Raw genomic sequence first — 23788 nt, 5'->3', positions numbered from 1 at the left:
TGGCCATTGGATCATCAAAAAGCAAGCTTACAAATAAAACAGGAAGGAAATATGAAGAAAGAATCTTTAATTAGCACAGATACTGTGTTGTTTTAGAGTTTCCATGAACATCTGTGTTCTTTGTAAGATAAACAAAGAACATGTAGCTGTGCTTCTCTTGCTTTCTGTATCTATCAAAGCTTCAGTACTGTGGCTGCATGCCATGGTTCAAGGCTGTCAGTAAATTGTTAGTAACAGTAAGATAATCACAAAATCCCAAACATCTGGATAACTTTCTCTCTTTCCTTTTCTCCTTTCTCCCACCATTTGCAGTCAGATGCAATTGCAACTAATGTGTGAAATTGAGCAAAATGTATTCAGTCACAGTTAAGGCTTTGATGGGTGACTGGGAACACTTAAAATTGACATACTGCACCCTCCTTCCTTTCCTTTTGGGATTCTTGGAGGCTACCTGCATGGGACGTGAACCAGAGCTGTGTTTAAGACACTGAGGCTCTTTAATGCTGCTATGCTACTCAGTAAATTAGTAAAATGGCACCAAAGTCTGTGTTTCCATGCTCTTTCCGCTTCAAAAGGCAAATGAATGAAATGTAGAATACTCTAGATAACTGGGGGAATTCTAAAGGGCCCATGTTTTCTTTATTTCTTACTTGCTTTTTTGTTTATATCTGCATGTCAGCCCAATTATTTTAGATGACTTGTTCAAGAAAATTAGTATTTTAAATTCCTTAGGAGGAAGCTTGGCATAGATGAGATGAATAGATTTGTGCCTTTTACCCTCTTGTTCTGGCTGCTAATCTGGGCTTTATCCTGTTACGATAGCAGTTGATAGTGCTCAGCAATGCCAGAGATGCTTTTTTCTTCTCTCTCGCAGATGTGAAGGGGGAAGGTACTGTTCACCTGCTGTATAATTCCTTTCTTCTTCATGTATAATATTATGGCCCCAATCCTGTAAATTGTTCCGTATGGTCCAACCTTGAGTCAGTTTGGCTCTGTGCAGTTGCAGGGCTCTCCCCATGTGGAACAGTTTGCATGATTAGGGCCTAGGGACCTATGGAAGTATTTCCTTTTGCAATACTTTAAAGCTTTGCACCTAAAATCGACATAGGAGAAGACAGTAGGACTGTAATTCTAATTTAAATATTTGAATAACCATTGCTCCTCTACCCTCTAAAATAAATAAGGTCAGATTAACATTTCCTGGTCTACTTACCTACGGACACAGGGACCTAGAACTGAAGCAAATTGAGCTAATGGTAGTAGTCTGTTTGTTTCTACAATAGAGCTTCTGATACCTTACAAAGATTTGGTTCCCTTTGTCATGCCCATTTGACAATAAGTGAGAAATTATACTGGTAATTTCATAAGGTAATTAAAGTAAATGTACGGACAGAGCAAATCTGAGGTCACAATAAGATGACAGAAATGTTGAGGAGTTTGCAGAGACCAGGTGGTTCTTGGTAGTTTTTGCATTTTAATTGTTTTACTAATGGTTATGTGCATCAAAGGTGTTCCAGAGTAGCCTTACAGTTCCATCTTCAAGAAGAATCTGAAACGTGTGTCACAAATTTAGAGTCTTAGTGAAAAGATTCCTCTGGAATAAGCCTAGAGCATAGATAGATTGTAAAATAGATGAAGAGTTTAGTAGGTTATAATGCTCAGCTAGGCTACAGCATAGTTAACAATCAGTATATTTAATATTAGGTCATTTTAGAGAGGTTTTCTGTATATATGTTGTGTGTATTTCTGTGTCAGAGAAAAGGCAGAAATGACCTTAAAGCTTAGCATGTGCACTCATAGTAATCCATGTAAACAACTTCTATGGTACAGAATTATCTGGTGATATGAGAAGAATATCTTTTGAAGGCAGAAAATATGCTACAGATCAGACAGTAAATATCACAGCAGTCAGATTAAGCTACTAGGCCAGGATTTCTAGAAGTGACTACAGAGTTTGTGTGCCCAACTTGAAACAACTGAAAGAGGACGGATGTGCAGCGTGCAGGTGCTCAGCCCTTTCTCAAACATTCAAGAAAAATGGGAGCTTCCTCACCACGTGCCTCACTTGTGTGGTGGGGTGTTCCGATGATCCCTTTTCTCCCCAGCCATCATGTCTTTTTGCCTTCTTGGGGGAATCTCTGACAATCAGGATAGTGTTGTGGGGATTTGGGGATTAACCTAGTCTAGATTCGCTGCTTGGGTTTATCAGGCCCATCTGGGAGTCCCTCCCTGAAATGATAGTAACTAGGAAGAAGCCATCTGTAGGCTTCAGATGTGCAACTGAACCTAGTTAGACTGACCTTTTGAGAGAGAGCCATGAAAGAAGTACTTTGCTTAGGAACGGAGGGATGGAGGGGCTTGCTTACTTCCTCTGGCAGGGAGTTCTGGAGCCATAAGAGCTGATCTGTTTATATTTTGTTTGATATTTCAAGACTGTTAAATTTTATGAAGGGAGAGACGTTGCCTTGTCTACATACCAGTTTTACTGCTTGTAATTATACCAGTGTGTTAAAGTGGTACAACCCCCAATATGGATAGTTATCAGTATAAAAAGTGCTTTATGCCAGCAAGCTATTCCTGTACAGGAAGAGAATAAGCTATAGGTACTTAAAGCACCTGTACAGCAGCATAACCATTTCTACACTAGGGTTGTACCAGTATAATAATTTAAGTTTGGAGGGGGGAAAAAAAACAACACCCAACATATCCCTAATGAAAATAGTTATACCAGTGCACAAACTGTGTAGCGGAAACCTTTACGTTAATAGAGATTTCTTTTGTAGCCTGTCACTTTAATTATAAAACTGAATTTGCAGAGATAAAGTACCGTATTCATTTTATCTTGTTGCAATAGGCAGTCAGGGCTCCCAGTTAGCCACAATCAGCTATGGCAGAAAACAATGGAGAGTTCTCTTTTGGGTTACAGCACTTATAAGGCTTCTGAATAAAACTAATTTATTGAAGGTAATTCTTTTGAATTAACTGATCAATAGACTAGCTTACATTTTAACACTAGCCAAAGGAAACATCAGCTGGAGTTAATTCAACATGACCAATTTAGAATCATGTGGGTTTCTCCATACATGAGGTCCTTTTTCGTTTAAGGATAAATGTACAGCCGTGCAAAATGTGCCCCCTGCCCCCCACCTTCCCCTCTGCAAAGGTTACTCGAATAAGGAACTCGCCTAGGACTGGNCACCCCCCCCCCCAAAACTGTTGTTAGCAAAGAGGCTTTTTTAGATCAGCTTGTATAACAATTTCCCCAGTAATCTCCATAAATTATGATAATACTTACCATTTACAGTGCTTTTCATTTATAGATCTTAAAGGTAGCTAAGTGTTATCATCACCTTTTTTCAGCAATAGTGGCTAAGTGGCTTGTTAATGAGATATTTACTGTTCTAATTAATACTGAATTTAACTATTTTTCTTTTCTACTTATGCTATTGCCAGATGTCAAGTTTGCTAATTCTGTTGCTGCTAATGTCGGTGTTACATATGGATCCAGCTATTTCTGTCTCATGTGTGACGCAAGATTTCCTCCTTTTGATTTGGGAAGGAGAAGTGTTTGAGTTTTTGGAAAATGCCTTGCTCGCTTGCTGTATCTGTTTGCACCCAGCATCCAGTTTAGAATCAAACAACGACTTGTGTAGGAAGATCTGTTTGATTTCCTTAATTTCTTGAGTCACCTTTGTAAAAATAATAATAATTTTCATGAAAGCCATAGGCATACATGGCACTTCGCAGCTCAAATAAAAAGACAAACTCCTGCCCTTAAAAGTTTACGATCATAAATATTAGACCTGATTCTGCAGTCCTTATTCACCGGAGTAGTGTCATTGACTCTTTAATAAAACTTTACTAAATCCTTTAAACAGCTTTTTCTAATATCAAGAGACTGGTCTCACCTCCAAACCCTCCCCCCAGAAGAGTTTGGAGATGGGAAGTGTGTTTAAAAACAGATTAAAAAATTCCAGTAGGGTATTATCCCATTCTTTGCACAGATTAATTTAATGTATGGCATCAGACTTCTTAGAATCAGCGATGAAAGCTGAAATCATTAACAAGGTTAAAATATGTATATATATTTTTGGAAATTATGTACATTATAAAGTTGCACTGGGAAATTTTGTTTTAATTAACTGATGGTTGTTTAAACTGGAGCTGTATAGACCAATATTGGGTATGTCTTCACTGCAGAGTTAGCCTTGCCCCAACTCCCTTCCTGTCTACACACAAACTTCTCACTTGTATTTAGTGGTGCTTTCAACCTGGGCTAATTGGCATGTCTCTGAGTATGGATTAAAACTTTGTAGTGAGGACTCTAAGATAAACCACTCAGGAGCTGATAGTCCTCCAGTGCCTTCCCAGAATTCCCCATGTGTGCCTGGAAGGGACAGACAGGTTCTTCTACAACTTAATATGAAAGAATAGTAGAGCCATGGGATATGCCCCTACAAATCCAGATGAGTGCAGCACTAGTGAGGTTGTAGTAATTCAGGTATGGCTTTGCAGTGTGGCTACTGACACATGGGCTAGGCCAATTTAGGGGCTCAGACCTGAGTGCCAGCCACCCAAGCTATATTTTTAGTGAAGACATATATCCTAAGTGAAATACTTGAGTAAGGAAAAGAAGTAGCTCCAACCTATGCTATGTCTGGAGGGTTTGGTCATGATTACTGGTGGCACTTTGTAATCCATAACACATGGAGGGAGGAGAACTGATAAACTGTTAATACAACAAGGTACAGAAGGAGAGTAGATAGACTTGTGGTTAAAGCGTAATACTTGGAGTTGGGAGGTGTGGTTCATATTTCTGGCTCATAGTCATTTAACCTCTGGGATTCAGTTTCCCCATCTGTAAAATGGGGATAATGCTTTCTCACCTAAAATGGATGCTGTGGATTAACTCAGTAATGCTTGTAAAATGCTTGGAGATCGTTGGATGGAAAGCTCTTAAGTGCATTGTACTTTTATTGAAGCAGGAGAGAAGTGGTGAATGAACTGCTCAGTGAAAGTTTTATCCTAGCAGCTTTGTGATGGATTCATCCATATTTTTTCTTTGACTTTTGTGCAAGAAAATGAAAACAGGATGAACTTGGAGCCATGAATATTTGTGTTGTGAAAAGGGGAAAAGTATATTCTGGACGGACTTTTAAAATGATGCTCTTTGGTAATCCTCAAATTCAAGCGCTCTTTCTATTCCCCTCCCCCCCATTCAGGTAGACAATAGGCTTGAGGGCCCATGGGACACAACAGAGAAGATTGCGGCTTTTGGCTTTGATTTCTGCTATTGGTCAGTTGATCCTGAGGATCCTAAATATGCATCTCAGGAAGTGGTGAGTAATGTTTCAATTCTCCGTGTGTGTCCTGTTTTGTCCTTTATTATTGTGTTTGGTGAGAAGGTGGGGAGGATATAAACTCTCAGTAACCAAGTTTGAGATTCTAGTATTTGATTTATTTTTCCTAGGACCATCTTTTTCTTATCCTGTTGATGATATAGCAGTACTGTATCCCCACTGTGGTAACTGTCATCAGCTTTCTGATAAGCGCTCATGATCTGAAAAGACAAGAAGCCCAAGGGACTCCAGTTAAAGCAATGAAAAATAATTGGAGGTCAAATTCGGGGGGGAGAAAATGATAGTACTCTGTATAAGTGCTGACACAATCCCAAACTTAGTCCACAGAATCAGAGTAGTTCGATGTTTCTACTGAAATGATCAGCATTGAAGTGACATTTTAAACGGCAGCATTAAACTTCAATGTTAACACCACATTGTTCTGAACAATACCAGATTAACTCTGAGCTTTTAATTAGAGAATCAGAGATCTGTTATACCAACCAGCACTCTTCCTAGTTTGATAGTCCAAGATTTGTTTGGTTAAATACAAAGGTCATAGGAATATGTGTATTAAAAAAAACAAAAAATGATACGGTTCACATTCTTTTTTTCAGTAACCCTGAGGTTCTTGTAAAATGACAAGTAATTATGGGAAAACAGCCCCTACTTTCTCCAGACATATGCATTCAGTGCTATCTGCTGACAGTAGTGATTAAAACATGTTTTTACTGCTCTTTGCTACTGATAGACTTGAAGAGCCAACACATCTAAGAGGTTGCTGTATCTATTTGATCTTGTCGATCAGTAGAATTGTTTACTAAATTCCGATCATTATACCTGTGCAGACCTGTTGAAGATTAGCCCTGCAGAACTTGTTCTATTGGTGATGATGTGCACAGTACCTAGCTTTACTCTGAGTCTATGCTGAATTTGCCAGGTGGCAGTAATAAAAAAATTATGCATCTGCCAAGGAGAAACCTAGCACAACAGAGTGGGAGGAGGCTATTGGGTATTTTGTTGCAGCTCCTTGATTCTCTGGGTGGCCTTGTGCTGGCTGCAGCTCTAACCCAAATTAGAGCATCCTGACGATTGTGCCAACCTTTGTCAGCTTGCATTAGTCCCCAAAGAATTGTAATCCAGCTAATGATAGCCAGAGTGCCATGCCTCTAACATTCTCCCTATCCACTTGCTGCAATCATAGAATCATAGGACTGGAAGGGACCTTGAGATGTCATCTAGTCCAGTCCCCTGCACTCATGGTAGGACTAAGTATTATCTAGACCAATGGTTCTCAACCAGGGGTTGGCTGTGAGCTGCTTTCAGGGGGCCACAGGCTGAAGCCTGGCACCCCAAGTCCTTGCACCCCCATGGGACTGAAACCAGGAGTGGAGCTGCAGGGTGCCCTGACCCCCAATGACCCCCACCCCTCCAACCGGGGCTAAAATTCCAAGCCTGGCACCCCCCATGGTGCTGAAGCCTGAAATGTGGGGCTGAAGCCCTGAACCCTGGCATCTCAATGGTTCTGAAGCTGGGAGCATAGCCATGGGGCCGAAGCCCAGAGCCTTGGTTCCCTTGTGAGTCTAAAGCCCAGAGTCCCAGCGTCCTGCAGGGCAGAAGCCTTAGCTCCCCCCAGCCCTGACACACTGTGAGGCTGGAGCCCTGAGCTCCCCTCCACCTCAGCACCCTGCGGGACTGAAGCTCTCAGTTCCTCCCCACAGCCCTGTCACCTCCCACCCGGTGGCTGAAGTCTGGAGCTCTGAGGCCTCCCTCCCCCTTTGGCTGAATCCATGAGTCCTGAGGTCGTCTCCCCACCCCCCCTCCCACCCCTGCGTGCCATGAAATTTTTAGGGGCGGGGGGCTGGGGCTCAGAAAGATAAGAGTTGAGAACCCCTGATCTAGACCATTGCACAACCTCCTTAGGCAATTTATTCCAGTAGTTAACCACCTTGACAGCTAGGAAATTTTTCATAATGTCCAACCAAACTGTCCTTGCTGCAATTTAAGCCCATTGTTTCTTGTCCTCAGAAGTTAAGGAGAACAATTTATCTCCCTCCTCATTGTAACAACCTTTTTATGTGCTTGAAAACTGTTTGTCCCCTCTTAGTTTTCTGGTCTTTAGACTAAACAAACCCAATTTTTTCAATATTTCCTCATAGGTCTTGTTTTCTAGGCCTTTAATAATTTTTGTTGCTCTTCTCTGGACTTTCTCCAATTTGTCCACATCTTTCCTGAAATGTGGCACCCAAAACTGTACACACTATTCCAGGTGAAGCCTGAGTAAAGTGGAAGAATTACTTCTTAGATCTTGCTTACAACACTCCTGTTAATACATCCCAAAATGATGTTTGCTTTTTTTGCCAGTGTTTCACTCTTGACTCATATTTAGCTTGTGATTCACTATGAGCCCCTGATCCCTTTCTGCAGTACTCCTTCCTAGGTAGTCATTTACCATTTTGTATGTGTGCAACTGAAGGTTCCTTCCTAAGTGGAGTACTTTACATTTGCCCTTATTGAATTTCATCCTATTAACTTCAGACCATTTCTCCAGTTTGTCCAGATCATTTTTAATATTAATCCTATCTTCCAAAGCATCTGCAATCCCCCCTGGTATCGTCCGTAAACTTTATAAGTGTACTCTCTATGTCCTTATTTGAGGTTAAGTGGTGAGTTCGAGCAAGAGCATGCCACTATTTTCCAGGGTGTTTGCACTATCAGAGCAGTGTTGATGGGCAGGAATGCACCAGAGAATCTGACTCTGAATCTTTTTCTGTTTGAATTGAGCACTTGATATAGATAGACAGCAAACAAAGAATCCAGGATGCTGTTTTACAACATCACTATTCAGAATAGAGCTGCACTTTAATTATTGTTAGGGGAAAGATTTAAATATGAAGGAATTTAGAGCTGCTGGGGTGTTGTCTAGGTTATAGTCCCCAGATCTGACCCTTGGCAAAGCTGCTGTAATGTAGTACTCTTAATATATTCTCATATTAGACTCCCAATCCTAATTATATTAGGAACTGTCTGTGGGCTCATTGAAACTTTGCCCTTACTTGCAAATGGAATGGGAGATGGAGTCAGTTCAACATGCCTTCCCACAGATAGGGAAATTAAGCCATTAATAGTGCGCTTACTCTTTCTCCTGAGTGGCTGGGTGTTGAAGGCAGCTACCATTCTGCTCCTAAAGAGGAGAAAGCCCACTCAAAGGTTTCTACTGAAGATCTGTGATCAAAGTAGGGCATTTTGGCAGCTGTGGAAGTGTGGAGGCAGTACAAGCAAAAGGTCTTCTACATCTGCCCTTTTCTCTAAAATGAATTTTAAGCGACCTTTGTTTCTACTTTAAAAGTTAAAATTTGGTGAGATATGTCTCATTTGTCAATGTTGTTGTTTTTCCCCCTTAAAATTGACTTTTCCAACAATTACATTGGGCAGGAAGGAGCTTCTTTTCTGTGTGCCTTGCTGTGAACACTGACTTCTGTTTCCTCTCATCTTTATAACAATACAATAAGAAACATTTTCTTACTTAGAACTGTTATCAGTGTAGCTGGCTTTACATCTAAGATGCTTTTGCATAAGCATTGATAAATATAACCCACTATGTCCTCTTTATCTCCACTGGTGAAAGTTTGCCACATGAATTCAGCATTGTCTAGGGCAATAAAGTACTCTTCATTTTTCTAAAACAATATTACAAATAAAGGAGAGTTTAAAATGTACCTTAAAGTGCCCTTGTGTAGTCACTGAATGTACCTGATACCCAGGGTTAAATAGATATTGGCAGGGCCATCCCTAACCATTTGGGTGCCCTATGCAGCCCCCCTCCCACAGGCCGAGGAGTAGGGCTGGTCACTGGAGCTGATGCTGCCACATATGCAGCACGCAGCTGCCTAGGGCACCATGAAATTTGGTGCCCCAAATTTCATGGTGCCCTAGCGGCGTATGCTGAATATGCCTAAAGACGGCTCTGGATTTTGGGAGCTGCTCCATGTACCTGTTATGTCACTTGCAAGCCAGTGGAATGCCTGGCTTTTAAAAGAACAACACTATATTCAGCAGCAAGGAAATGCAAAATGAATGGGTTTAAAGATGGTTTGGTGCTCTGAGGGACTTGGGACAGTGAGGGAATTTCTGTCACTACTTTCCCCAATGGTTTTAGGATGTTTATAGCACATGTAATATATAGTTCATAAGCAGGTGCTGGAGAAACGTGCTTACTTTTGTGAGTTTCAGACCCCTAATATTGTTGAATGAAGTTCTTTGTATTTAATTCCATGTTTTAAATCAATACTCTATCACGGAGTACATACAGATTCAGTTTCCTAGCTGCTTCCTTATTTTAGTGATATTATCAGCTACTGAAGGAATTAAATAACACTGCCATACAGTAAAGCTTTCTTTTATAAGTTTGCCTGCAGTCACTGTATTTCCTTACAGTGAAGTCTTGTTGTGCCAACTGTTATCTCAGGGGCTTGGTTTATTAGCTGAACGATGAAAATACTCTACTTTCAGGCATCTTTCCTGAGAATACTGTCTCTAAAAAAGCGGTGTCCCTTCTTGTCTTCCGGATGAGATGTCAAAACAAGTTCCTAACAACATCTAGTCATTATAGAGATCCAATGGCAATGATAAGTGTAGGGGTATATATCCCTGTATCTAGGCCAAATTCCAACTCTTTCCATTTATGATCTGCCTCTGTAAATTTCTCCTGCTGTTACCCTTGTATGCGGTATTCATTTCAGGTTCTGTAGTATTAAACAATTGCTGTGTTGTGCTCCAGATATGGCTACACTTCATAGTATTATTATATTATCCCTGTATCCTTTACTTACTTCAAAGGTGGTTTTGAGAGACTTAAGGTGTGTCTACACTTCCATCTGGTATCTGTGATTCCTAGTGTGTGGAGACATACTCATGCTAGCTTTCATGGAGCTAGTGTGCTAAAATTAGAATGCAGCTGCAGTAGCGTGAGCTGTGGGAGGGGCTAGCTGCCCCAAGTGCATTCCCATCAGAGATGCTAGGTATGGATTTAAGGTGACTAACCCCTCTTGCTGCTTGTGCTGCCACAGCTACAGTCTATTTTAAGGTGTCAGAGTGGTAACCGTGTTAGTCTGTATCAGCAAAAACAACGAAGAGTCCTTGTGGCAGCTTAGAGACTAACTATTTGGGCATAAGCTTTCGTGGGCTAGAACCCACTTCATCAGATGCATGCAGTGGAAAATACAGTAGCAGGTGTAAATACACAGCACATGAAAAGATGGGAGTTGCCTTACCAAGTGGGAGGTCAGTCTAATGAGACAATTCAATTAACAGTAGGATACCAAGGGAGGAAAAATCACTTTTGTAGTGAGAATTAAGTGGCCCATTTTAAACAGTTGACAAAAAGGTGTGAGTAACTTGCTTACTATTTTTAGCACGCTAGCACAAGGTTGGTCAAACTACAGCCCTCAGCTCACACCAAGGAGTGGGATCAGGAGCTTGCCCCACTCTGCACGGCTCCCAGGAAGCAGCCGGCATGACCCCTCCTCCGATTCCTATGTAGGACACGGAGGTGTGGCCAGGCGGCTCTGTGCACTGCCCTGTCTCAGGTGCCGCCTCTGCGGCTCCCCGCCAATAGGCGCTATGGGGGCAGAGCCTGCGGACAGGAGAGTGCGTGCAGAGCTGCCTGGCTGTGCCTCTGTGTAGGAGCCAGAGTGGAGACATGCTTCCAGGAATTGCTTGAGATATGCGCTGCTGAGAGCCTGCCCCACTGCGACCCAATCGCTTGCTCCAGCCCTGATCTCCCCACCGCCGCTCACCGAACCCCTCGATCCCAGTCCGTAGACCCGTCTTGTACCCCAAACCTCTTATCCCTGGCCCCATCCCAAAGCCTGTACCCCCAGGCAAAGCCCTCACCCCCTGCCATACTCCAACAGCCTGCCCGATCCCAATGCCCCTCCTGCCCTCTGAGCCCCTCTGTCCTGGCCCAGAGCACCCTTCTGCACCCCAAATCCTTCATCTCCAGCCCCACCCCAGAGCCCGCACCCCCAGCTGGAACCCCCCTCCCCGACACACCCCAGCTCCCTGCCCCAGCCCTAATCCCCTCCCACCTTCCGAACCCCTTGGTCCCAGCCTGGAGCACTCTCCTGCACCCCAAAGCCCTCATCCCAGTGCAGGGCCAGCTCCAGGTTTTTTGCTGCCCCACGCAGCAAAAAAAGAAAAGGAAGAAAAAAAAAAAAAGCCGGAGTGAGTGCCTCTCCTTGAAAAGGGCCGCCCCAAGCAGATGCTTGGAACATTGGTGCCTAGACCCAGCCCTGCCCCACTCCAGAGCCTGCACCCCCAGCCGGAGCCCTAACCCCTCCTGCACCCCTACCCTGAATTTCATGAGGATTCATGGCCCGCCATACAATTTTCATACCCTGATGTGGCCTTCAGGCCAGAAAGTTTGCCCACTCCTGTGCTACCTCAATGAAAGCTACCTCGGGTGTCTCCTCAAGCCAGGAATCCCCCCCCCCCCCCCCACACACACACTCCAAGTGTAGACATACCCTTAATTAGGTAATACTTATGTAAAGTGCTGTAAAAACCTTGCATGACAGTTGCTAGGAAGTGTAAACTTGTTATCTGAAAAACACTCTCAGCTGGGTTCCTTTCCTGACTTGCATTTGTTACCACCTGAGCTGGAACTAACCAGGTTTGTACCAGGTGAAAGGATTGGGCCCAGACTAAGACAGAGTCTAGTCTGTGAAAGAAGCTTATTGGAACATCTCTGAGGGCGAGATTTACCTGTATTCAGTTTCTTAAATGTATTAGGCTTAGACTTGCATATTTTGTTTTATTTTGTTTGGTGACTTACTTTGTTCTGTCAGTTATTACTTGAAACCACTCAAATCCTACTTTTTATACTTAATAAAATCACTTTTGTTTATTAATGAACCCAGAGTAAGTGATTAATATCTGGGGGAGCAAATAGCTGTTCATCTCTCTCTATCAGTGTTATAGAAGGTGGACAGTTTATGAATTTACCCCATATAAGCTTTATACAGAGTAAAACAGATTTATTGGGGTTGGGATCCCATTGGGAACTGGGTGTCTGGGTGCTGGAGGTAGGTGACTTGCTGAGTAGTTTTTGGTTAAAGTTTGAAACTTTGTGGACGTGGACCAGACCTGGGTCTGTGTTGTAGCAGGCTAGCATCCTAGCTAGTCCTAAGTACTAAGCTGACAGGAAAAACAGGCTCAGAGGTAGTTTCAGCACATCAGGTAACAATCCCAAGGGGGTCTCTGTGACCGAACCTGTCACAATGGGGAAAGACTAAACTATGATTTCATCAGTAATTGGGCATCACGTGTGGATTTGATAGTAATATTTTGAACTCTGTAGCTCACTCCTCCTTTAGGAGGATTGTCATAAACAGATAGCTAAGGGTTAATGTTTCTTTTACCTGTAAAGGGTTAACAAAGGGAACCAAACACCTGACAAGAGGACCAATCAGGAAACCGGATTTTTCAAAGCTTAAGGGAGGGAATTTGTGGGTTTTTCTTGGTCTTGGGTCTTTGTCTGTTCTGTGCTCTCTCAGCTAGAGAGGGTCTATTTCAGTACCTTCTAAGCTTCTAGTTCCCTGTTGTAATTACAAAGTTTAGCAAAAGTATGTCTATGTTAAATGTTTTGCTGGTATTTGCATCTGTTGTATCTGGCTGTGGAGTCTATTGTATGTGTATTTGGCTATAAGTACTTTAAATTGGTATTGTTTGGGTAGCTGTTTAGTCCATTTTCTATTGTTTATTCATGAATTTTCGTATAAGTTGAAAACCCTGTATATCTTGACCATCAAGATCTACAGAGAGTTATTTCTATTCGTTTCTTCTTTTTCTTATTAAAAGTTTTGCTTTTTAAGACCGGTTGAATTTTTCTTTCTAGTTGATCACGCAGTGAAATGGTGGGAGAATGGAAGACAGGGGGCAGGGGAAAATTGCTCTCTGTGATTTACTCTCCTAGCTATTACCCAGGGCGCGAAAAGTAAGGGGGCAAGAGAGATGAGAATCTTTCCTGGTTTCTTGTCTTTGGGTTTGTCTCTATTGTGGGAAGAGAGATGGAGACATGCTCTTGGTATTGTGATGTAAGAAGGTTGCAGTCAGAACTCTCAGGTTAGCCCAGAGAGGAAATTCTGGGTGGGAGAGAGATGGGGGGAATGGTTTATTTCCCTTTGTTGTAGACTCAGGGCATCTGAGTCTTTGGAGGTCCCACAGGGAAGTTTTGGGGGGCTCAAGTGTACCAGGCACTGATTCCTGTTTGGTGGCAGCCTATCAGATCTAAGCTGGTAATTAAGCTTAGAGGGGTTCATGCTAGCTTCTCAGGTTATGAACGCTAAGGTTCAAATCTGAGTAGGAAGCTGTGACAATATCAAAGTGCTTTACAAAAAATAAGCTTCACAAAAGTCTTTTGAGGTATATCAATGCTGTGTTACCTTTACAGATGGTTTAACAAACAAAAATGGTCTGCAATTTTGGTTGCTTCAGTTTTTGGGTGGCCAATTTGAGGCATGATTTTTTTCAGAGGTGCTGAGTGCCTACAGCCACCATTGATTTCGGTTTGAGTTGAAGGTTTCCAGCTGCTTTTACAGGTGGTTAAGGCACAAGTTCAATTCTTGTTGCTGCCTTAGACATTGCAAAGAAGAGTCAGAATGCTTGGAAAAGCAAGAGCCATGGTGACTACTACTTCTAGGGACTGTTCCTGTGTAAGAGGAGGAGAAGACCCAAGAACTATCCTCTGAGATGAGCCACCAGTGGGGAGCAGGAAAGGAGACATTCCTATGCCCATTATACTGGAGGGTATCTGGAGAAAAGGACGAGGTGTCTGGGCAGCATGTCCAGAGAAGAGTCTGTCAATAGTGTATCTGAGAGTGAGCCTCCCCACCCAGGGCCACAGGCTCAGTGGGGCTTGCCCTGGTATGCTAAAAATAGCTGTGTAGATACTGCTTTGATGTTGCAACTAAGGTTGGAGGTCAGGCTCTTAAATCTGGGGGCTGGGCTCAGTAGCTTGCTCCCACATTTAGTGTAGACATACTCTAAAGGTCATGGAAGCATATACAGGGGGAGAGGAGGACCAGAAATGAAAATTTTTTTCAAAAAATGTGGTGATAACAGCTAAAATACATGCATACTTTCCTCATCTTACACTGCCATATAAACAATTGCTGTAGCTGCCACAGGGATATTGTGCAGTTGTAAGTGGGAGATGTCTTTTGAGATGTGGTTATACTGTGGAAAACGTTTGAGAACCCCTTTTCTAAGCAATACCACATTCCTTCTCCTTCTACGCCTATTCTGATATTGCTCACCTGGGGCAAACCATGTTTCTCTCTTCTCTTTGGGCTCAGTAAGCCTTGATAGCTGCAGACCTAGTGTGATTGCATGTGGGAGGAGCCTACATAGAGGCTCGGCACCCCGGGTAGAGTTCCACAAGGTCTCCCTCCATTCCCATGTGAAGGAGTTCTTTGGGAATAATCCAAGGATGATGATCCACGACTATGTGGATCCAACAGCCAAAGCCCCTCCCAGCATAGGGGGAAGTAACAGCTGGAACAGCTACTGCCCATTCTTTGTCAACCTCTGTGAACCTCCCAAGCATGCAACTTGAATAACCAGGTTGTGCGTTGCATTCAGGCTTGACTATTGGAGTAAGAGAGGAAATAAGCTAACTGATAGAGAACTCTCTAAAGAGAGGTAAAAGGTGTTCTCAGAAAACTCCCATCCTTGCATTCCATTCCAAACAAGGAGGGGGTGAGGTTTTTAGGCTCTTCTGTGGTGGATAACACCAAAAATTCAGCCATCATTGGTCACTGTGTAATGATTAGGGTTGTCACTTAATAGGAACAAATCATGTACTGTATCTTCCATTTTCTAATGAAAACACATGCAACCTTATATAGTAATAACTTACTGTTTACGTTCTGATGTCTTTGTAACGGAGTCTGACAAGTATTATGGACAAATGCTGATAGTCCCTCTTTGTCCGATACTTTACACAAGCAAGTTCAGGCTGCTGCTTAATTTGTATTGTTTAGCAATGGGTACTTCCAGACCTAAATTTTAAATATTTGTTTATAAGACACCTTTTTAACTGTGATATTTAAATTGTACTGGATATCTATGCTAGCAGAGAGAACGGTGCTTAAGTCTCATGGCTTTCATTTAAAGCTCTAGCAATGAGGAATAATGAATGTTTCCTCAAATGCATCATAGCTCAGTGAGGGCAAGGAAAACACTTAACAGTTGGGTAACTTCTGTAAAAACCTATTTATGCACAGACTGCAGAAAGTAACATCCAGCTTGGTCATATCCCAGGCTATTTTTTTTCGGTTTAAAGAAACAACAGGATTATACTAAAGACATGTTGTAGATGTGTGAAGAGATAAGAAGCAGTTTCTCTTAGGTATTCCTGGGAATTGGGAAGCTCTAGATCCTGAGACAGAGGTTGCCTATGGGCAAAGACCAAGTAGGATCCCAACTAGGAATCTGTCAATGAAAGCCAGGTTACTGTAGTCATTGTTATAACCAGAACTGATGATCAAGGCACCATTATTAACTGTGCTGGGGGATATGGAGCAATGTGTTTTTCTGTCAAGAGAACAAGATTTAAATTTTTTTTTTCTGGCTTACTGTCCAGTTATCCATAACTATCAGAGGAGAATAGAGCCAACTTCGTAGAAAGACAAGTAAGAGGAATAAGTTGGAAGCAAGGTGTAGCAGGGTGGTTACCCTGCTCCTGCCCTGAAGGGCTTAAAACAGCCCTGGGCGAGGGCTGGGGCAGGGGAAAAGCTGGGCTGATTGGCAGAGCAGCCGCAGCTGGGCCACACCCCAATCAGGCCACAGCTGGCCTGTATGAAAAGGCTGTGAGCCCGAGGCCCAAGAGGAGTCTCTCTCCAGGCTGGGAGAGAGCAAGGCCTTGCTGCCTGCAGAAAGGGTAGTGGAACTGAAGCAAGGCTGGGGAGAGCCAGAGAAGCAGGGGAGCTCCAGGCTGGCAACTGCCTAGCCTGCAGGGCCTGGTCCAAGGCCCGTAGAGGTACTGGGAGGCAGAGGAAGTCAGCAGGTCCAAACTCAACCTTGCCTGTGATGAGTAGCTTATGCTGCAGTCTGCCCCAGGGAGCGGGGGCTAGTTGGTGACCGGCAGTAGCCTATGACTGAGGTGAGGTGGGGATAGAGGGTGAGGGTTCCCTGGGGAAGGGAGACCCTAAGAGTGAGGGGATAATGGGGCACCAGAGTCCAGGGAGGGATGTGGGGGCCAAGCAGCAGTGGGACACTGGCCTGCAGAGGGTGCTTCTGGGTCAAAGAGCTAATTCCCAGGACGACCAACAGGAAGCGCCGCAGCAGTGAATCCCGTACCTTTACACAAGCATATTGTACATGCCTAAATTGGAGGTTATTTAAAGACAAAAGGCAGATTTGGGGGTATCATTACCTTATCAATATTCCTGGAGAAGTCAGAGATGGAGCGCTGCTCCTGAAAATCCTAATGTGTAAAGGAATTGAGTGACTTGTTTGTTATCAGGCAAGACAAGTTTTGAGTTTCCTGGATGGTATTTCTTTCTTGTAAGACACACAAGTTTTAGAAGAAAATACATCTTTTACCATGTTTGAAAGTAGAAAGATACATTTACAACATCTCACCAATAAATGTAATTCTCTGGGTTAGTCATTGCAAGTAGAGAAATATTTGAACAGATATTTGAGGGTGAATATTTTAAACCATTTTAAAAATGAGGAACTTACTGTGACCTGATAAAATCTATATTCCCTACTTAAAAAGCTTCCAGGGTCGTAGAGCAAAACCAAGATTTTTTTGTTAAAAGGAAGTTGTTTGGATGACTAGCATCAGAGAGGAAGGATGATCTAGAGCAGTGGTTCCCAAACTTTAACATCCTATGAACCCTTTTCATTAAAATGTCACGTCTCAAGAACCCCCTTCTAAAAATGAATATTTACAGGGATTTTTTCCTTTACCTCAGTATAAATTATAAAAGCAGTGATCTTGGAAATATAACATTTGTTTTATGACATGCTTATTACATACTATTTATTAATAATTACTATTTATCATTACAGTATTTTTATTACATTATGAAAATGGCAACACTCTACTAAAATCTCACTTTTGTAGCTTGTATCACTTTGAATAAGCCTGTTAGAAGACAAGTCTCCTTTGTTTCATCAAGGAGTATTGGATGTGTAACAGCATGAAGGTATTTAAGGGTATGGCTACATTAGAAATTTCAAAGCGCTGCCCCGGCAGTGCTTTGAAGTGTGAGTGTAGTCAGAGCCGCAGCGCTGGGAGAGAGCTCTCCCAGCGCTGCTTGTAAACCACATCCCTTATGGGTGTAGCGTGCAGCGCTGGGAGCNCTGCCGCAGCAGCGCTTTGAAGTGTGAGTGTAGTCAGAGCCGCAGCACTGGGAGAGAGCTCTCCCAGCACTGCTTGTAAACCACATCCCTTACAGGTGTAACGTGCAGTGCTGGGAGCCGCGCTCCCAGCGCTGCCACCCTGATTACACTGACACTTTACAGCGCTGCATCTTGCAGCGCTCAGGGGGGTGTTTTTTCACACCCCTGAGCACGAAAGTTGCAGTGCTGTAAAGTGCCAATGTAGCCAAGCCCTAAGAAGCCAACTCAGAGTTCCTCCTACTCCAAGCATTCTTGAGCAGTCCAGGCAAACAACTCACGTTACAACTAAGCTTAAAGTTGTTCTTCATAATAATTTTAAAAACAATACTAGCTGCCTATTTAATTTTAAAAACAGCAAAAAATATCCACCTCCCTTTCCATTTCTTATAAGAAGTCTTTAAGTTTATATCTTCTCAGTGTGATAGATATGCTTGCTTTGATCTGTTTAGCTCTTGGAAGTCCAGGGGCTCCAGGCTGCTGGCCCCATGCTGCCTGGGATCCCTAGGGACAGCTGTCTGCCATTAGGCAATTTTTTCCCAAGAACCCCCATAACATTTTGTGAACCCCCAGGGGTTCACGAACGCCAGTTTGGGAACCACTGATCTAGAGAGGAATAGCGGCCTTGTGGTTAAGGTGCAGGTTCAGTTCTTGTCTCTGGACTTCCTGTGGGACTTTGAACAAATCCAGTCACTGGGTCTCAGTTCTCTATCTGTATAATGGGGATATGTTTTCCCCATCCTTTCTGTCTTAGTTATATGGATAGGAATGTTCCCTTACTGTGTACTTGTATGGAATCTTACCACAGTAAGGCCCTAATTTTGTTTGGGGCCTCCAAGGTACTATTGTAATAAGTCCTTGGCTGCCTTTGAGTGAAGTGGAAGAGAGCAAATTGACAAAGCACAAATTTAATATGATACTACTACAGTAGAATCTCAGAGTTACGAACCCCTTGGTAATGGAGGTTGTTCCTAATTCTGAACAAAATGTCATGGTGGTTTTTTCAGAAGTTTACAATTGAACATTGATTGATTTAATACAGCTTTGAAACTTTACTATGCAGAAGAAAAATGCTGCTTTCCCTTAATTTTTTTAGTAGTTTAACACAGGACTGTATTTGCTTTTTTTTTTTTTCATTTTCTTTTGTCTCTGCTGCTGCCTGATTGTGTACTTCCAATTCCAAATGAGGTGTTTGGTTGACTGGTCTGCTCATAACTCTGAGGTTCTACTGTATAATTTACAAATAATTGAATGATATTGTAGGTTTAAAGATCTTTTTCAAATGGATGATATTCTTTTGTAACTCAGAAGGTATATTCCTATCTAAAAGACCAGTATTACTGTCAAAGTTCCTGAGATATGGCCAGTCTATTATAATGTATTGTGTGTCGGGGGGAGGGAGTATAGTCTGGTAAGAGGCTATTCTTTTAGCATCTGAGAAATAGCAAGGATATAAAAGTAGTTGAACTACAAGGGCCAGTGTTTGCCTCTGGTTTCTTAGAAGCAAAGTGTCTTTTTTCTGAAACCAATTCCTTCACACGAAGGAAAAGGATGATGCAATCTCCTTCCCCCTCTCACCTCCCTCAGGCCACTGAAAGACGCATGTTGTTATCGTCATGAAAAAGGAGTTCCATTTTGTTCCTGTCCTTTCTTCTGTCCCCCTCTACTCCCTACCCAACTCTTTCCTTCCCTCCCTCCACGTGAATCAGTGAGGATTTTACAGAAGGCACCTGTTGGTAGCCCATAGCTCACTTGGGGTATGCCTTCACTGTAGAGTTAACCTGGGTAATAGGCACCTGGTCTGAGCACCCAGGTTGGCCTGTCTTGGGTTTGAGCGGCAGCAGTGCCAAGCCACACTCTAGTTACTGCTTCCACATGCTCCACTCTACTTGTGTGGAGTGCTAGGTCTTTGGGGGGTCCTTTGTGCTGCACTAAGCTGAGCTGCTCTGATTCTTTCCCACTGAATAGTGAGAATGTATGTGTGTTTTTGAGCACACATGGAGAATCATGGGAAGGCACTGGAGGACTCCCAGCACTTGTGTGCTTAGCTTGCATCCTTGTCGCAAAGCGGGTGCATTACCAGCCCGGGAATTAGCAGCATGAAGGCTTTAGCCCAGGAGTGGACAAACTGTTTGGCCCGAGGGCCACATCTGGGTGGGGAAATTGAATGCAGGGCTGGAGCAGAGGATTGGGGCGCAGGAGGGAGCTTTGGGCAGGGGATTGGGGTGTAGGAGGGGGTGTGGAGTGAGGGGATGTGGAGTGAGGCAGGGGGCTAGGGGGCTCAGGGCAGGAGGTTGAGGTGCAAGAGGGGTGCGGCAGTGAGCTCAGGGCAGGGGGTTGGGATGTGGGGTGCAAGAGGAGTTCGAGGTGTGGGCTCCAACTCGGTGCCGCTTGCCTTGAGTGGCTCTGGGGTGGCAGCAGCACAATGTGGGGCTAAGGCAGGCTTCCTGCCTGCCCTGGTCCCACACCACTCCTGGAAGCAGCCAGGACCACGTCCCTTTGGCCCTGGCAACAGGGTGGTGGGGCAGAGGTGTCCATGCACTGCCCTCACCTTCGGGTACCTCCCTCAAAGCTCCCATAGGCCACAGTTCCCCATTCCCAGCCAACGGGAGCTGAGGGGTACAGTCCCTGCCGGCGGGGGCATCACACAGAGCCCTCTGCCCACCCCTCCCCCAGGGGCTGCAGGGACATGGTGCCGGGGCCAGGCATTTAGCCCCGCTGAGCCATGGGGCTGGCAATCCAGCGGGCCAGATCCAAAGCCTTGACAGGCTGGATCTGGCCCGCGGGCTGTAGTTTTCCCACTGCTGCTTTATACTGTACCTCAGGATGGACCGTCTGGCTCTGATGTAAAGCAATACCACCCATGGGTGGAGATGGTTTTGTATGTGAATGGGAGTCTGATTAGGGGAATATGCAATTAAGGGCCCAAGTTAACTCTGCAGAAAAGACAAGCCCTTGTGGATTCTCAGTTGGTGGTTACCCCAACTTATTTCCAGATAGAATGGTAATCTCTCTCTTTTGGTCAACACTTTTGTGGCCTTCAGAATTTTCTTTATAAGGTGGAATATGCAGACTATAAGAATTTGTTAACCTTTAATGTTACATTTCTAAGTAATGAACACTCCATCCTCCCTTGAGTTACACTGAGAATGAACTTGGCCTACACAAGATAACTATTAGAAATATTTAAGTATTATGTTTTTAATGGTTATTGGTGATTATAGGTAAGGCTACGTTTTAGTCACAGGTATTTTTAGTAAAAGTCATGGACAGGTCACAGGCAGTAAACAAAAATTCATGTCCTGTGACCTGTCCACGACTTTTACTGTATGTCCCTAACTAAAATGTGGGCTGGGGGGCCGTGGGAGCTCAGGGGGTTAGGGGCTGGCCGGGGGGTGGTGGGCCAAGACCTTCACAGGTATGTGGGGGAGGCGGGCTGCAGCATGCAGCCCAGGATCCCCACGGGAACTGGAGGGGTGTGGGCAGTGGCACACAGCCTGGGACCCCTGCTGGTTCTGGTGGGGGTGGGGAAGGCGTGGACCCCTGCTGTTGGTGGGGAGGGGTTGGTGGGGCTGGCAGGTTCCCTACCTGGCTTCGACCAGCATGTCCCTGCAGCTCCTGGGGGGGCAAAGGAGCTTCACACGCTTCTCCCGCCACAAGCGCTAGCCCCGTAGCTCCCAGTGGCTGGGAACTGCGGCCAATGGGAGCTGTGAGGGCGGCGCGCAGACCCCTCCACCTTGGAGCTGTAGGGATATGCTAGGGGCAGCCAGCACCGGCTGCTGCAGAAGTCACGGCAAGTCATGGAATCCGTGACTTCTGTGACTGACACGCAGCCTTAGTTATAGGCGATATTCTTGCCATTGTGATTTAACCACTCCCCAAACCTGTGTACTACCACACTCCAAAAGCTGTGCTAATGTGCAGCTATCATCTGTATGGAGGCTAATTGAAGCAAGACTATTCCTGCTAGGAGCTAGAATATCTGCATAGGGTTCTTTGTCCTCATGTGAGATATACTAACAAATGTGGAGTTTGTCATTTGATTGGTAGCCCCTGCTCTTTCAGTTGCAGCTATACCGGAGTGTTTGAGGTGTCATCTCTTTTTGAGTTTGAGGGAGCCAGAGTTGGGAAGATTAGCTTCCCCCCTGTGCACTTGCAACTACTGGTGGGCATCCCTAAACAGCATGTGCCGAAATATAGTCCTACACTTGTAAAGCAGCTCTGCTAGAATCCTATTAACTAGCTGTCGTTAGTAAAATTTACTCTTAGAAAATGTTGCCTCGTATTCTGGTTTCTACTATTGTCTTACAACTTGCAAAAATGTACACATGAAACACCTAGTAGTGACTTGACTTGTGTTCGGACAATAATGAAAACACTACAGTTAAAAGAGGTGGCCTGCATTGTGCAGGAGGTCAGACTTAGATGATCATAATGGTCCCTTCTGACCTAAAAGTCTATGATTCTAAGAACAAAGGAAGCCATGTTTAATTTTTAATGGGACACTAAACTTCATTTGGCAGTTTATACTATCTGTCCTTTTCTGTGCAAAGTTAGGTGGGTGGGGACAGGAAAGCACCCACTGATACACAACTATCTATCTAATGGAGTACATTATTGATGTGTTTGTTTTTAAATTGTCCATTGAGGATTTGTTTTATTTTGCACCCAAAGGACAGAAATGGCCATTACTGAAGACAGGCACATAGTGACTCAACACAGATTATATATGAAAACAAAGAAATCATACAAACATTTGTGAAAGTTAGTTTGAGATTTTTACACTCCTCATTCTGTTTTAAAATGATTGTGCTAGTTTTGACCAAACTTCACATGCCCAAAAAGCACGGCTTGGTTTTGTGTCCTAATTCCAGCTAAGCAAGTGGTGGGGGCAGGAGGCAAGATAATTCTGCCCCCTTCCCTCCAACGCATAATTGAAGTCTGAACAGAAGAGAAGCTGTTTGCCTCACAAACCGTCCTATTTGAAGCCATGTACAAGACGTTCATTGATATAGCAGGATCTTAATTTTACACTGCTACAGTTTAGATATAACTTGCATATTGAAAGAATGTAGAAAGTTACAAACAATATCTGGAAAACACACTGATTTGTTTAATATTATTTTCCATCCTTAATAGTAGGTCACTAATCAGTTTTTTTTGTTTTTGTTTTTTTGTTTTTTTGGTCATGACATCACACTCATGCTTATATGGAACTCTCACTGAGAAATTTTTCACTTCTGAATAAGTTATGAGTTTTTTTTATCCATCCTTTCATTCTGTGTGAAATGCACCTTTGTAGTTCTTGTAAAATCTTAAGATTAAAATGCATGTCCTCTCTGATTTGTGCTTTTAAAACTACAAATTGTATCAGAAATCAAGAGCTTTCAAATCCTTCTGTTTTGGGGAGTGAGGAGGGGAAGAGAGGAAAGAGCAGACTGTGGGTGTAAATGGCATTTTCACATGAAATATTTGCAAAGCAGTGAGCATTCTATTCCTGGCATATTTTGGTTGGAGGAAACAAACAGAAGTGAAAAGGAGAGCATGATATAAGAAAAGGGCTTTTTGTGGAATAATTGGATCAGCATGTAATTAATTGCATTGGAGGGAGGGAAATCACCACCATGAGAATTTTAGTTATGTCTCTTCTGCCAACAATACAGCTGCTGCGTTCAATAGTCATTTTAAATGGCTTGGATTTTAGAGGAATAAGGTCCATCTTCTGGCTATATCAAGCTGTCTTCCCTCTCCAGAAAATTTAATTGGGAATTTTAATGAATAATCTTGAAATTCAGAGAAGATTTAATGAAGGACAAAAGCCTTTTTGTAATTTAGTATCAGGGTGACAGTATTTAGGGGTTATGAAAGGAGGGAGAAATACAAATGGAAAAACATTAGTTGCAAACAGTTTATGAAGCTATTAAAGGAGGAAACAATCACATGCAAGTTTGCATACAAATAGAAATAAAATGCATGCATTTCAAGATATGAAGTATAAAAAGGGGAAATGTGGGGGGTTGGAGTATAAAAGGGGAACA

At 43.4% G+C, this 23788-nt stretch overlaps 1 protein-coding gene across 6 annotated transcripts in view; it reads left to right on the top strand.

Moving 5' to 3' along the window:
• STARD9 (StAR related lipid transfer domain containing 9) overlaps positions 1 to 23788 on the top strand; it is a 171119-nt gene that overhangs the window by 16511 nt on the left and 130820 nt on the right. For all 6 annotated transcript variants that reach the window (XR_004373843.2, XM_075065444.1, XM_032781495.2 and 3 more), the window contains exon 3: positions 5223 to 5339. Coding sequence is in view for 5 of the 6 variants with exons in the window: in XM_075065444.1 (XP_074921545.1) it covers positions 5223 to 5339 (117 nt within the window). In the remaining variant the exon portion in view is untranslated. The remainder of the gene's footprint in view (positions 1 to 5222; positions 5340 to 23788) is intronic.

Source organism: Chelonoidis abingdonii, chromosome 4 (assembly GCF_003597395.2).
Source record: "Chelonoidis abingdonii isolate Lonesome George chromosome 4, CheloAbing_2.0, whole genome shotgun sequence".
Classification (NCBI taxonomy): domain Eukaryota; kingdom Metazoa; phylum Chordata; order Testudines; family Testudinidae; genus Chelonoidis; species Chelonoidis abingdonii.
Note: the sequence above shows the minus strand (reverse complement) of the source record. Positions and strands in the feature narration are given on the sequence as shown.